This window comes from Botryllus schlosseri, chromosome 7, assembly GCF_051294905.1.
Source record: "Botryllus schlosseri isolate E-star chromosome 7, Bs_hap1, whole genome shotgun sequence".
Lineage (NCBI taxonomy): Eukaryota > Metazoa > Chordata > Ascidiacea > Stolidobranchia > Styelidae > Botryllus > Botryllus schlosseri.
Window position 1 is genome coordinate 29,195,393 of NC_137242.1, and position 16,525 is coordinate 29,211,917.

Below are 16,525 nucleotides of genomic sequence, written 5' to 3' on the forward strand. Positions count from 1 at the left end.
GTCTCCAAAATTGATTAAAACAGTCAAAATGCTACTCAAGTAAAAGTAGAAGTAGTGACGCACAAAATCTACGTCAGTACGAAGCGGCCTTAAATACGCTCTTGTGCCCTTTTCAGAATATGTAACGGTATTGTGTTTTTTCTCGAATTGCACGGTGTGTTACAAGGTAGTGACAAGATGAGCCATACGCATGAGTTGTGTCGAATATTCTATATTGAACCTTCCCGCGAGTACGAAGGATCTAGAGATGTAAGGTATAAGATGAAACTGACATATGGACCACTATGCGGCCTTATATTGCGCGTATGAGCCACGCAACCACCTCATAAATTATATTGAACGGCATGATTGCTGATATAAATTGTTTATTCCAAATATAATTCGTCGGAACGGGGGTCACCAAACTTTTTTAAACCAAGAGAGCTGATTTTTGTGCACTGATTTATGCGAAGGGCGACCAGTCACTCTTGTCGTTTACCCACATGATTGAATTCATCTACTTCGCTATTCAGAGCACTGGGCAAGGTTTACGCTCCTTACCAATAACACACGCCAGCGTCTCCGTGTTCAGTTGCGTTCCTGCACTGAGCGCCGAAGCTTCATTCTCTGCGCCGGGGTTCAAGAATATTAGGAGGACGAGTATCACTCGCTGATCCAAATAAAATGTGTTCGCATTTTCATTGTGGTCGACTCACCACTATTCAACGGCTGTTCACGTGGAATCCTTCCCCACGTGGACCTTCGAAGCTCTCATTTGAATAGGCCTATGTGCTACTTTCGCCACGGCCCACTAATCTAGTCTTTGCGAGCGACCTAGTGCCAGCTCTCCCATTGCTGATCCCTGTATAGCTAACTATATTTTCCGTTAAAATAGCCCACGAATTGCGCCATAGTGGTTTCTCTCTCTTTTATTAGGAGAACAAAATACTTCTACTTGACAAGCTGTAAATGGCGTATAGTAAGTGAGTCACTGAAAATTACGAAGACCTCTGGTCATTATATTTTAATATATATACCATGATGACAACTGTAATACTAATATGAATGTAATAATAACAAACATGCCAACAAGATGAATACTATTATCAGTATGATTAATCCCGGTCCTTGCATCCAGCTGGCGAAAAGGTCAACCATGTCTTCAGTAGCAACACCCATGGGTGATGCTGCAAAATGAGAGCACACTCATAAAATATTTTTTCAACCGCATATCTGTATGTATGATGCAGCCCATAACATTAATCTAGCACAGTGGTTCCCAACGTGGGCGATATCGCCCCCCATTGAACGATTTGGCGGTCTAGGGGGCGAAAAAAAAACGAAGGGGCGATAGGGGTGCGATGGCGCGTTAAAACGACCGCATGAAGTCAGGACCGTAACTGCCGGATCCCAACCCCTCCAATTGGGGGTGAACTAGAAGGGGGTCCAAAATTATTTCGTGAATCAACATAAATTATATAGTAATTTTTTTGAAATTCTTGCAACTTTTTCGGACAATTTTTGCATGATTTATGTAAATGAAGACTTCGGCGTCTGCCCTTACAGCGCCACGACACACCAAGACATTTGAAGTTATAGAAGTTATGGACCATGTAACATACGACTCCGAGAAGTATGTCAGAACGATCAGCAGCGAGAAGACCTTGGCCGAGAAGGAATGCCCTTGTGCTGACCGAAAACCTCGATAGATATACATATATGTTTAATTTTCCATAGCGCCTCAACGGCTTGTGTCGAATGTTCCTGTCCTGGCGATCTGAACCCTACAGGACAAATGCCAACCGCAGCGAAAAATTATTTGTCAGTTAAGAAATACCAATTTGAAATCATGTGCGTCTTTTAGTTTGGTACGTTTTGGCGATTTCCATATATTTTGACATAGAAGATGTAGGAGGTCACGAAAAAGCATCATGCAACGAAGTCTATATAACAACGGGTCAGCTGAAAGATGTACAATTGTTATTTAGGGGTCCTACCTTTTCCAACGCACCACACTCAGCTCTACCGGTAAATCTGATTACGTGAGCAGAGAGAGAATAAAAAATTGATAGCAATATATATGCAATTCCCGACCATATTGACCGATTTAAACATGTATTATATAAGTTTGTGGCGCTTCGCGCGTTTAGACGAAATACGGTAACTCACCGAACACTGAATCAAATAGGGTATAGCTGATGTATAGCGACAAAAAGCCCACTGGTTGAAGGGGGTCTGGGGTTTGGCTTATCGCGCTATGGGGCCCAAGACCAACGTTTTTTTGAGGGACTGACAAAGTGATGCTACACGGTCATGATTGGAGTCAAGTTTGGAGAAAACACTTTTTGTTTAGTCAACTCACGAAAATTTAGCTGCAAAAGTGTAATTTCTAGGTCGAGCCCAGAAGTTGACCTTTTTTATTGGTCAACTCGCCGGTGATCCCAGCTGGTATACCCATTTTCGGTTCCCAATATTTGGGGAGGCGATGATCGGTGTGGAGCTTCAAAAGGCGGCGATGAGTCGAAAAAAGGTTGGGAACCACTGATCTAATTGAAAGACACTACTCAATAATCTCTATAATTACATCATTGTTCATGACTCGACTCGAGTCTCAGTTTTTGGAAAATGACTCGACTCGACTCGACTCACTTTGTCTATTTACTCGATTTGTGTATCAGGACCGATTCTTGACAATTTGGCCCTGAAAATGTATTGTATCTGATTTAAAAAACATCTTAAGATTGAGAAAACTGAAGATATTATGAAAGCAAGGGAGTCTATGTCAGTGGTTCTCAGCTTTTTGACCTCGCGGACCGGTAAAATTTCAAACCAAATATCGTAAAAATTCAATGCTTCAACGCTCGCAAATTTCCGGCTAAACACCCATAAATTGATCATGATTTTCGGGATCCTTTGAAACATTCGATGCTGTTAACCAGGCCTTATTATACTGCTGGTATCGCTTATTTGCACTGTGATAATTTAACGACGCTTGTTTGGAAGTCTTTTGCAGCTTTCGTACTCAACTTGCACAATCGCAACACGCCTAAAGTAAATCATGAAATCTCTATAACGACACAATACATAAATACATACTTTCCTAACGTCTCAATAAGTGAATAGTATATTCATATTGAAATGAACCCGAATATTTTCGGCTGACACTCGTCAGGGGTAATCGTCAGCAACTATAAGTAGAGAATTCGAAAGAACAGCGTATATCAACAATCGTAACACAAAATATGACGTCACCAGCACGAAATGTCGATTACGAGAGCGTGCTGGTGACGTCATATTTTGTGTTACGATTGTTGATATACAATGTTCTTTCGAATTCTCCACTAGTTGCTGACGATTACCCCTGACGAGTGTCAGCCGAAAATATTCGGGTTCATTTCAATATGAATATACTAATCAATTGTATATTGAAGTTCTGTACCTCAAAGAAGCTGTTCTCAATAAGTATATAATTCAATGTTTTATTTTCCTCATTGATGGTCAAGCGTCCCTCTTCCCGCATTTTGAAATTGTCGCGGTCCTAAAGGAGACTTGCCACGGACCGGTGGCCTATAACACCCGAGAGTTCCAAAAAAGTTGATTTAGGCTTGAACTCAATATAAAACAGTAATCTATGTGATGCACTCAAGTCTCAAATCTATGAATGGGACTCAACCATTTGCTCACTGAATTGACCTCGGAATTGAGGAGTTGAATAGTAATATTGACTTCTGATTCCGAACCTTGTGATTTGGTTAAAACCATGACTGTGCCACGCTAGACCAGTCCCATACACTATAGTCTGTTTATCATTGGACATGATCAAATTAACGGTCAAAAGATGTATTACCGGGCGCGCGAGTAATTTAAAAGAGTTCACGGAAAACATTATTGCGTTGAATAAATAGGAAAAAATACATTTTTAACACTCCTAGAAGACTCGCTCCCACGTAAATTCGGCTGACGTTAACCACTTTTTTAGTGAATGTTGAAATCAAAATTTATTGTCGTTTATGGCATTAAGTAGTCGTCCGTGTACATTCGACTGGCTCTCGAAGCTACAAAGGAAGACATTTTTGCGTGTTCGGAGGACGTTTTCGATTTTTCGAAAACGAAGGACAAATCCTCCTAAAGGAGGACGTATGGTAACCCTACAGTTTGAGAACTCTTGGCATAAAGTGTGATGCAAATTCATCGCACATAATTTGGAGCAGTGGTTCTCAACCGGGGTCCGCGAAGCCTCTAAATTTACAAAATAGTTGATAACCTCATTTCAATTTATTTTTTAATTAGGAGAATCATGAGGCAGTTTCGCTTCATTACTAGCTGAACTCACATAAACAAAATGGCCGTTTGAGATGAAATATTATACCGTGCAGATTCATTTTAATTGCTAAATTGCCAATAGCCTACTGATACAAATATTTTGCTGTATAGAGGTGTTTTGTTGGGGATTGGGTAAAAAATAAAAGTTGGATTAGTCAATCCCCGTGACTTCGAAATGTTTATGAAAATCTATTTTCTCGCGTGATATTCATAACCATTTTTCCATAAAAACTTCAAGATGAGGCGCTAGATTGAAATGACCAGGTCTGATTTTATATGTTCAATACAATAATAAGTTTATCAATTTTGGTGACATATTTGTTGCGATCATACCCAAATGTGTCGTCGGAAGCGTTACGTGTTATTATTACATTCGCCACCACCTCTCTTTGTGGAAACGAATTTTCAACACTCGTTCATATCGAATCGAAGGCGCGATTTAAAAGACACGACCACGTATTTCAAAACATTTAGCTTCAGAATTCGCTTTGAATGAATAAAAGTCATCCCAATTTCTACATATATAAAAGTGATCTGATATTGCTCTCAAAAATGGTCAGTGGTCACTTCTTTGCTGTTTAATACCATCCTACAATTGTTATTTGCACAGGTCAGAAAACGGTTGAAGGATAAAAGAGCTAAATTTGAAGTGAAACTTTCGGGCAGTTGAAGAGTTCGCTTTGAAATGATAAAACCAACCTGATTTCTACATAAATAGTATGATTTATTTTCAAGAGAAGTCATTTTGCTACTGTTTATCACTAGCTTACAGTTTTCATCTGCACACGACAGATGACAATTGCACGATAATTGAGCTGAATTTGAACTAAAACTTGGCGAGGGGCGCGAGGTTTCATGACGATCCAAAAGGGGTCCGAAAAAACAAGAAGGTTGGCAACCACTGATTTAGAGTTTCAAGCTTCATCAGTGTTAAAATGAAGTTATTAAATACATCACATGAAATCCATTCTTCTCAAAACCTCCTAATTATTGCAAGCAAGTTCAGATGGGATGACAGTGTTTCAATAACAGTGTTTCCCAAACTGGTTTTAGCCGGCGCCCTTGGAATAAAATATAGGCTTATATAATGCTGTTTCCAAATCTCTACTAGTTACTGACGATTATCTCCGACGAGTGTCAGTTGAAATATTCGGGTTTCTTGCAATAAGAATATACTAGACCTATTTATTTGTATCAATACCATTAGATAGGACATGGTTCATATGTTGGTACTGAGGGATTTTTCTTGGCATCCTCGCAGGCTAAAAAAAGTTTCAGAAACCCTGAAGAAGTAGAGTAGTCAATGCAAACATAGGTCGATACGATCCTGTGCTCTTAACATGGTAGATACTCACGTTGCCTTTCCTCCCTGTAGTGATTGCGTCCTGCCGTGTCTATCCATATGCTCTTTGTGCCAGAGTAAATTAACGTTCCATTGTCTCTCACAATAAGATCGGCACCATTACGCACTAGAACGTTTTGATTGGGAATTCTCATGCCGATCTTTATTGTCACGTAAACATTTTCATGAGGGTCCGACTCCGGAAAAAAGAAATATGAACCAGGCGATATCGTCGCAAACCCAGCAGTCACCGTAGAAAGTCGTTCCTTGGTATCTGTTCAATAAAATCAACGGTAATATGTGGTATGCAAAATTCGTTACAATAGGTATATTCAACTGTAGCAACTTGTGCCTGTATTGAGTTTTAGAAATCAGATTGAGCGGATAGCACTGAATCAAGTCATGATACATGATACAATCACGTCTGCGCTTTTTGCGCAATAAATCCCCAATTCACATTCTGGGTACAAAAAGAGAGGTTCCCGCGGTCATGATCAGGCTGTGTTATTTTGAAATCTCCGGAACCAAATGCCAAAACTGCCAAAAATAAAAAAATTACATGCCAAAAATAAGGCTTTTTGAACATATAAATTTTAATCAAAGATTTTGCTAAGAATAACATAAAGAATTGGCAAGAGTTTGTATGAAGCGACAAACCACTGTCTAAACCGGAATCCCTTAAATTTGGGTCCAAGAATCCTTCGGGGGACCGCAGACTATTTCCAAGGGGTCCATGAAAGGTAAATGAAAATGTTAAAAGTTAACAAGATGATATCCAGTGATTAGGAAGTAGATAATCTCTGCACGCCGAAGTAGTAATCAGTATATTTCTGAATCTGTGATAGCGTGCTCTAATTTTGAAATTCACGTGATTACTGCGTATTTTCCTATGTCAATGCTCATGCATGTTTTTACATCATGTAGCCGCCCCGCTTTAACACAGAAATATCATAGCACGCATAACAAATCCTAGTAACACCAAGGAAAGTAGTTATGCGCAACCCAGGTTACATTTACCTCAATGTACATTATACCAAATTGCATTCCCTTAACTTGCATCGGAAAGCTGTCTGCGTGTTCGTTAATTTTTGAATAACTCATAGATAGATTGTGTCACGTTTTCCAGTAGGGACATAATTTCATCAATGAACATAAATGGTAACAAAGGAGTACATATTTATAAGTAACACGCAAACATATGTATAGGCTACAGGCCCTACAGGCCCAAGAGGCCCTTTCCTGGTTTTACACTGCCCGGTGGATAATTTTGCATATTATGAATATTGATTATTATTAAAGTCACTCATGATTTTAACCATTTGTTGGGTAATAATAATAATAATAATGTAATAATTTATAGAGCGCCGAATATAACAATATATCATTACCACACTAGGGCGCTGTACATAAAAGGCAATAAAATACAAAAGTAAACGATATGTATAAAAGAAGAAGTGCATAGTTGTAGGGCGGAATGAACACTACTCTAGTTCGAACGCTCGTGTGAATAAAACGGTCTTGATTTTGCGTTTGAAAACATACAGCGAGTCACATAGTCTGATAGAAATTGGAAGATTGTTCCACAGAATTGCGGCCGAGGAAGAGAAGGCTCTTTCGCCGTAGGTCGATGTTCTGACTCTTGGAACGGACAAGAGCTTTTGCGACTGAGAACGTAGCGCTCTTCCGGGGTTATACATTGTCACTAGCTCACGTAGATACGCTGGTGCACTTCCCTCCATGCATTTGAAGACGTATAGAAGAAGCTTGTATTCAGACCTAAATTTCACGGGTAACCAATGAAGGGATCTGAGAATCGGTGTTACGTGATCACGCTTCCTTGACCGAGTTTACAAACGAGCAGCGATGTTTGGGATCTTTTGTAGCTTGTCGATGCAATTTTGGTTTACCCCGAAAGCAGAGCATTTCCATAGTCAAGCCGTGATATCACCAGCGACAGTATTATGGCTTTGCATGCATCCTCAGATAGGTAGTTTCTGATTCGACTGATCTTGTGGATGTACATGAAACAGATCTTTGATGTATAGTCGATATGTTTTTCCATTGAGAGCATGCCGTCAAAGTGAATACCTAGGTTACGTACACAGGTCTTGGCTTGGATGGTGTCTGGTCCGAATCTGATGGTGAATTGATTGTGGTCGATGGGGCGTCTGGTTGGCGTAAAAATGATGAGTTCAGTTTTCTCTTTGTTTAACTTGAGACGATTTTGTGTCATCCAGAGCTCAATATCAATAAGACATCGCTGTAACTTGGATGACACGCTCTCCAAATCATTGCTATTTCTCATAAGACCGTAGACCTGCGTATCATCCGCGTAGCAAGGGTGGAAGAAACCATGGCGACGGCAAATATCTCCGACTGGCTTCGTGTACATGAGGTAGAGCAATATCCGAGAACAGAACCCTGTGGTACGCCTGATTCGATTTGAATCTCTGACGAACAGACACCATCCACAGATACGCACTGCATTCTATCTTTCAAATAAGATTTTACCCATTCTAATGCCACGCCGGAGATTCCGAATACATGATGGAGCCGTTCCACCAATAGAACGTGGTCGATTACATCGAAGGCAGCGGAGAGATCCAGCATGATCAGAGCGACCATGTTTCCGTTGTCGAGGGCAGAAGCAATGTCATTGTGGACGCGTAACGTTGCTGTTTCAGTCGAGTGTCCGGGACGATATGCCGACTGATTCATGTCGTGAAGACCGTACTCGGTCACATGGGCCACAATGCGTTTGGCGACAACCTTTTCCAGAAGTTTTGAGAGATGCGGAAGCTGCGATATCGGTCGATAGTTTTGCATCAGAGCGGGGTCAAGAGTGTTCTTCTTCAGGAGTGGGGTCACCAAAGCTCGCTTAAAGCATTGCGGTACCACGCCGTCTAACAGCGACCGATTTATGATTTCGACGACCATAATCGCCAAGTCGGAGAAACATTCCATGAGAATCCAAGTTGGCATAGGATCAAGATCGCATGTCTTTGGTCGTGTACCAGATATGAGCTCTTTAATCTCATCAACATTCGTAGGCGATAGATTATCCAGAGTCGCACCGTTGAAATTTTCCTCGTATGTTTGTCCTTCTGATCGGTGTCGGTTGCCTTGCTGAGCAAGCAAAAATTGTCTGATAGAGCCCACCTTGTCACGGAAAAACGTGTTAAATGAGTTTGCCAGACTTAATGACGATGGATGATTCGATGGTAGTTTGACCGAGCTCGATTCTGCGAGGAGGTTTTTCGTTACGCTGAAAAGTTTCTTCTTGTTATCCTTGCATTCCATTATCAAGTTGTTGTAGTAGCTAGATTTTGCTTTGACTATCATTCTGATCACCCGAGTGCATTGTTCTTGGTACATCTGTCTATGGACGACTAGTTTAGAAGCTCTCCACTGACGTTCAAGTTTTCTCCGCAGTCTTTTCGCGGTCCTGATGTCATTGTTAAACCAGGGCGAACAGCGCAAGACAATTGATTTCGTGATCGGTGGGTAGTGAAGGCTACGATGCAAACGTATCGGAAACCCTTTTAAATTTTTATCATTTATAAGTATTGTGACCTGTGTGACTGCCGGTAATTTTACACGCATTGTAAATCGACTATTGAGAACATATATCGCAGAAGCAATCGGTTTTGCATCGGGTTCATTTGGTCTCCAACATCTTTTGCAATTCGGATTTAAATCCAGCTGCTGTCTGATGATACAGTGTCGATACTGCATGTTTTATTGACTTGCCTTTCAAAAGAAAGACCAAACTGAATCGTTTTACATGGTCAATTCGAATCTATAAATATGTATTCATGGCGACGCCAAAGCTGCCAAAAATAAAATCTGAAAAATGCCACTAATTAGCTATTTTTGTTATTTTTGGCATATGTCAAAAATAACGCTGCCTGGCTATGATTCTTATGCCATCACAGGATTGCAAGTTAACTAACGTTGTATCACGGCGAGGTGATTGAAGGAGACATGAAACCGTCCATGACAATTACGGAATAGGCAACCATAAGCTATGATCACGACGGCGGAAAGGCGACTTACATTTTTTTCCCTTGACACAGCCAATTTTAACTTCATAACCACTTTCTTTGGTGTTTGTAGGATTTGTAACGCGTGCCATGATATTTCTGTAGTAACCATTAGCGATATAGATCCCTGTCGGTTTCGTATCTTTACCGGAAGACCCTCCTGCAACCAATCAAATCATATGATTGAAACGGCATCAAGTATATGTTACTCTAATGCGCAGTAATCAGAAAATATAGAAATTCAACGTACCCATGATAATAATATGGAATTATTTCCACGTAGAAATCCAACGCTTTCGGAACGCAGTGAATTGTAAACTCAGGCGTCAGATAGATACAATTTCTGCGTTTCCATGCAAGGCCGACTCTGTCATTTACGAGCGACTCGGCCGACTGCGGAGAGAAGTTTTGCTGTTACGTTGGCCGAGATTGAAGTGAAGTGAAGTGAAAACCCTATAAGACATTCGTGAATCGTGAGTCGTCTCTGTGTCGTGTGAAATAGAGATAAGAAGAAATAAATAGTACGATGTTTCGTGCGTAATCTCTCGTGGCTATAATAAATATACCCGTGTAATACCACGTAAAACTCAGGCCCACCAGCGTATTTTCTGTTCACATTTGGCCCACCAGGAAAAATAATTGTCCACCCGTAGTTTTGATCTTATATTAGATATGCGTGATGAGATTGTAAATATTCTGGTTTTAAACGAATGATTTGATGCGCGTTGCTGCATCCCAATGCTTGCTTAGCAACAATGTGCCATTTCCGTACTGCGTACTCGATGTCACGACACGAAGAGTGCTATGCTCAGTGATGCTCAGTCCTCAATGCCAGTTTCAAGCGAATAGTCACTGAAACAGAACAAATTTACAGCATGAAAGCGAGCATTGATAACAACCCCGTTCTATTGCTGAACGTTGTTAAATAGAGGTTAAAGTAAATACAGTGATAATACCGAGAGTTTGTTAGACGCGTGTGCTAACAAATAGTTGTAGATCCTACGTAGGTAATCTTTTCGAAAAAGCATACTAGCTCTCCTATGCGCGAAAGACCTACGTTGCGTTTCGGGAAGCCATTGAATTGATTTCGCCAACCCGCGCGAAAGCGATCACGATTATACATACCGGTAGCTTATAGTAAATCCGATATGAATGCTATGTTCCCTGTTCTGGATTTTTGTGAGAATTTACCATCCTGCTGTCGCATGTTACAAGAACGGATCAGAAATCACTGATTTACAGCGTGCGCCGCGCACAGATTGCACACCCAGTTCCTAATCGATGTATTGTCGCTCGCCTCGACAACCAAGAGCTTCGTCAGTGGTCCGATTGTAATCCGTGATGGTCACAAGACTGGAAATTACGGAGCATGTGAACCTTATTTTCCGCATCGTAACGGGCGTAACGTTGGGGGCAAGTGCAAGTCACTTCTCTTTCGAAATTTGGAATCATTAAGTCGTGTAGCCTACTTTAGCGTTAGAGTATAAACTGTGCAGCTGGGCGTTTCTGCATGTAATGTTTACACTCGTGTGCCGAATATGGCATATACAATATTAAATATCGGCGTGATGCAGCGTTATGAGTACAAGCAGATGATCACGATGAATTACTTGTGCATATTTCGATGACTAGTTCGTTATAACCCCAATAACCTACCAACCAGAATATCATGGCTTGCGCCAACGAGCGAGTCATGCGGGCGATAGATCGACAGAAAGCGACAGATCGGCAGCTAGAATTCACAAACGTATTTCAGTTGCGTCAAGCGGCACCGATGGTGTTGATCATGTCCTGGGATTTTGCCACCTCGCGATCGTTGGTTCTGAATTCAATAAAATCATATACTATTACCTATTAAGATAGTAGGAAAAACGTCTCAATCATCGCGAGGACGTAACGGAAAGGCACGTGCAACTAAATTATGACTGTCGCATTTGATTGCTATTTGAAGGTTGACGTCCTTGTTTGAAAGAGAGCATGGGCAAATTGATTCTAAGCAAGAACGGAAAATGGATTTACTTTATTTTCAGATTAGCTGTACTTGGGAAGCTCTCTTCTCATACCTCACAGTGTGCACATTAAGGCTAGAAGAAGTTTTTCATTCAGTCGACAGGTTACCTAGACTAATCCTATGTAGTATAGGGTTGCCATATTTTTGTTTATCAAATTCCGGGCCCTCTTTAGCGCCCACTAGCGGAATTTAAAATGAGGTATAACACATTGACCGTCAATATGACGTCACACTAGCAAAGCATTGCAAAGCAACCTTTTTGTCTTCATTCCCCACTTCAGATTTATTCCGAGCCTTCATTCCACACCAGGACCGTAACAGCACTTCGTCAGCTCCCCCCTAACCCCAAAAAACGTTGGTCTTGAGCCCCCCACAGGTTGATAAACGATTCCCGGCCGGGTCAGACCAAGGACCTGATTAGTAACACTGGTATCCATGACTTCCTTGCTTGGCGCTTGTGCATTACTGGGATAGCACGGAGGGGTGCCGCAAGACTTAGAAAGCCGTACAAGGCTATATCTTCCTTGTCCAGCGGAATATGAACATCATGTACTCATGATATGCATATGCGTAGATTGTGTGTATGTGTATCATGACTCATGATTCGGTGTATATGCCGCAAAAAACATCAAGGACAAAAATATACTACGTCCTTTCCTTTCAAACCCCTTCAGCTCCCTGAGCGTGTACGCTTCCCCCCGTTACTTATCCGCTACATTGAATCTACCGTAAAGTGCGTCGCCTTCTTTCGAATAAACGCGCGAAGCGCGAAAGATTTATATAATTCATGTTTAAATCGGTCAATATGATCGGGAATTGTATATATATTGCTATCAATTTTTTTATCCTCCCTGCTCACGTAATCATATTCAGCGGTAGAGCTGAGTGAGGTAGGTAGGATCCCCAAATAAGTATTAAACATCTTCGGGCGGATCCGTTCGTATATTGACTTCGTTACATTATGCTATTTCTTGACCTTCTATATATCTGGTATGTCAAAAGATTTGGAAATCGCCAAAACTAAAAGGCACACACGATTTCAAATTGGTATTGCTTTACCGGCAAATAATTTATCCCTGCGGGATGGCATTTGTCCTGTGGGGTTCAGATCGCCAGGATAGAAACATTCGGCGCTAGCCATTTAGCCGCCTATGGACAATTCAACATATATGTATATTGTATATATATCGAAGTTTTCGGTCAGCACAAGGGCATTCCTTCTTGGCCAAGGTCTTCTCGCTGCGGATCGTTCTGGCACACTTCTCGGAGTCGCATGTTACATATGGCCTATAGCTTAATATGTCTTGGAGCGTCGAGGTGCAGTAATGGCCGAAGCCGAAGTCTTCATTTCTATAAAATCTACGTATTTTCGTGGGGGAAGGGTACCCAATAATCAACATATTCGGCAATATTAAATCGCGCCCCAAGCGCGAAAGAAATTTGAAAAATTGTCATTAACTCTTTCGACGCCGAGCTAAATTTGACGATTGTCTTCAAAACGCCGCTATTTTCACCAAATAACCCCAATTTCAACCGATCGTAACTTCGTCGCTACCTTAGCTACCGAGACGTACCTACGTCCGTATTGTAGCCGCGAACGATATCTATCTAATGATGCGTAACGTGCCTTGATTGATCCTGTCGTGTTGCTAGGACAGGCTTCGGTACGAACTGAAGTTTGGCTGATTTCAGGCGCGCTGCTGCCAAGGTATGGATTTTGTTGGTGTTTCTATGGTACTTATAGATTAGCTGTGACGTTGTAAATTTCACAGAATATTCTTATTATATTATATATTGATAATATATTATCCTTAAATCGTTAATTCCTTTTCAATGGCAATGCGGAGGTTCAGAACCGTCGTGAAATACTGCTGCCGACATGATCTTCGGCCGTCGATGCTTCAAGGTTATCATCGTGACGTCAAATCCGCAATAATGGCTCGAAAATTTGACTTCTGCTAGTACCGGTACTCAAGTTTGTTTTTCAGGCGCAGTAACATACCGACGGAGCCCATTTGTGTACGATTACAAGCAACGATCTGCACAAAAACATCATTATTTGTCTCCGTTGAGTCCTCGTCATCTCCCGATGCAATTTTACGTTTGAAAAACTTGAATAAATACGTATATATTGGTGTGAAGTCTGTGTTGTCGCAGTACATGTACTGATTTGGTGGCTTCAGTAGATCCGTATATTAACTTAACGCGCGATGTGTCGCTAAAGATTGGTGATAATGATGTAAAATGTCTTTAGGTATTGGCATCTGTTGAAAATCATTACCGTCGTGGAAATATATATCAAATAAAGTTACTATTCCGTACAGGTAATCCAGCAAAATTGTTTCTTAGTAGCAAGTCTTGAATTTTGAATTCATTACCGCACAATGCCCTGACTGCCATGGACGCAAAACGGCATGTCAGATTTTCGAGACAAAAATACGCTCGATTTAGCGAACATATGGGGATACGCGGCGTTTTGAAGACAATCTCTAGCGAACATATGGGGATACGCGGCGTCGAAAGAGTTAATTTCCAAAAAATACACTATAATTTAGGTTAATTCACGAAATAATTTTGGGCCCTTTCGAGCTCGCATCCCCCCAATTGGGTGGTTCGGGGTGCGGTAGTTACGGTCCTGTTCCACACTACCAGACACTTTTGTCATCACAGAGCAGCTATTTGCTGATTTGACTACACAAGACACACAACCACACCAGTACGTAAGACAATCGCCTATAACTCCAACATAAAACGTATTGTGAACCGATACCAGTAACGGTCAAAATTTCGCGAAAGCAATATTTCACGTAAAACTAGTCGTGCTGGATACGTTTGTGACGCCTTCATTGATCATCCAGAGTTAAAAATGAGGTTTTGTGAACAACACGCAATATAATTTTCGATACCTACATTCCAGAGCAGTTAACTGGTAACGGTAATTGCGCATGTGTCTCCGTGAATATGTAGACCAGGGGTGGGCAAACTTTTGAGCTCGCGGGCCGCATTCAACATATCAATCCATTCGCGGGCCGCACCATATAAAATTGGGATTATAAACCAAAACACAATATTTATATTTTATTATATAGTGAGGACATGAAGGTAATATATATGCTTATTTAAAACAAGCCAAACATTGCTTTGATAATATCGTATACGCGTCAGAAACGTATAGTGGCGAGATTTCATAGGCTGACGAGCCTCAATAACCAATTTGTCAAAACTATAGAGATGAAAGTCGGTTGTCCCGATTCTTAGAACCGGATGAAAATTTAAATCTGTGAGCAGCTATCTGTTCATAGATTTACCAATTCCACTTTTGGTTCAGTTCTGGGACACGCAATGCTGACAGCATCATGGCCATGTTTCAGCTTCAGACACGCTTCTACCATGTGCAGATAAAATATAATTAATTAATTACCCTGATTCTGCGCATACAGAGAACTAATCTGCCTAAGACACTCGCGAATCGTTCATTAATAATTTATACACCAGTAGCCCACATCCCAATCGCGCGTATTTTGTTTTTATGATACATTAAACATATGAAATCGACGTTGACTCCGTACGCCTGCTAGATTTCTTTACACCAGACAACGATATAAAATTCATTGTTTGGTTGAATGAATAAGCATCATTCGCTGACTATACTTACATGTAATGTATTTCGCTCTTGATTTTGTGTGATTTTGGTCAAGCTCACAGCAGAGAGTCACTAAATATTCGAGCAAAATTTTGTAACAAAGTAAGTAAATTTTTTGAGATTGTAAAGGTGCATGCTCGTTTAGTGTTGATTCTTCTATGCTGCCACTGCCGTGCATATCGTGACCCGCAGTTGAAATAGAATACATTTCAATTAAAGATGTTATAATGAAATGAAATTCGTAATATACGAAAAAGGTCCACAGTACAGAGCCTACCAAGGTTTGTTTGTGAACGTGAACCTCTAAATTTCTGAGGCTCACACACAGAACGCGAACGTGAGCCTCACGTTCACACCATCCCTAATATATAAATACAATATTTAACAAAATATCTAGTCGACATTATTTAGGGTTACCATACGTCCTCCCATAGGATGATTTTTACTCCTTTATAAAGAATTCAAAACTTTCCCTTGAGGAGGCCCAGATGTCCCCTATTTTGGAAATTGGCCCCCCTTTGCAGCTTTTACAGTCAGATTAATGAATAGGCTGACCTACAAAACGCCGTATATGACACGAAATCTGTTATGCGGACGTTCGGACGGGTCATATTTTTAGTCAACAACACAGAAGTATCGTTGGAAAGGGGTCAACACGGAACTCGGGAAGATGACCTTTTTTGAGTCAACACAACATGATTTATAGTACAAATTTTAGAATCAGCAGTATTTAGTCCAGTAATGTGACTGGTATGATTTGTAAAAAGCGTTCTCCTTCTCGGATTCCAAAACATTGTAACCCCAATATTATTTGTAGTTGCACAACGCACATATTGCACATAAGATATGTGATCATATTTACCAGTAGAGCTCTTGGAATGCGTCTTCGAGAAATTAAAGCATGTAATATCTCATCTTGATTAAGCTCTATGTTCATGCCACATGGCTAGACTATCCATGTGATTCTCGACTAATAGCTTCGAGCGCGTCCATTGCTATTGCTTACTTTGTTACAGCATGTCGGTATTTCGTGAACTCCAGTAAATATTTTAGCTACTGACAGGATAATGGAGTCGGCCCCACCGCACTTTTATGCCTAACTCTCCTGATGAAGCCTAGGTGATTCGAATTTCGCATTTATCGCGGCGTCACAATGTTTTCCTTCGTGGATCGCGGATGTAGCG

The 16,525-nt window shown here is 40.9% G+C and overlaps 2 protein-coding genes and 1 long non-coding RNA gene across 5 annotated transcripts in view; 2 read left to right on the forward strand and 1 right to left on the reverse strand.

Moving 5' to 3' along the window:
* The window catches only part of LOC145443195 (uncharacterized), a 351,124-nt gene that overhangs the window by 240,909 nt on the left and 93,690 nt on the right, over positions 1–16,525 (forward strand). The gene's annotated exons all lie outside the window — the stretch shown is intronic.
* On the reverse strand, positions 899–10,111 carry LOC145442705 (uncharacterized). Its single transcript, XM_080320688.1, has 3 exons — positions 9,938–10,111; positions 5,658–5,918; positions 899–1,166 (listed from the first exon to the last, which is right to left on the reverse strand). The coding sequence occupies exons 1-3, from the start codon at positions 9,939–9,941 to the stop codon at positions 1,036–1,038; spliced, it is 396 nt and encodes a 131-aa protein (XP_080176814.1). The 5' UTR covers positions 9,942–10,111; the 3' UTR covers positions 899–1,035.
* On the forward strand, positions 13,155–13,839 carry LOC145442244 (uncharacterized). Its single transcript, XR_013915994.1, has 2 exons — positions 13,155–13,406; positions 13,687–13,839. It is a non-coding gene; the product is annotated as an uncharacterized LOC145442244 (long non-coding RNA).

Bases quoted from the DNA above. Each gene is read 5' to 3' on its own strand.
- LOC145442705 (XM_080320688.1), bottom strand. The intron at 1,167-5,657 runs GTGAGTATCTAC...CTCATTTTGCAG, and splicing joins CTACAGGGAGGAAAGGCAAC to CATCACCCATGGGTGTTGCT.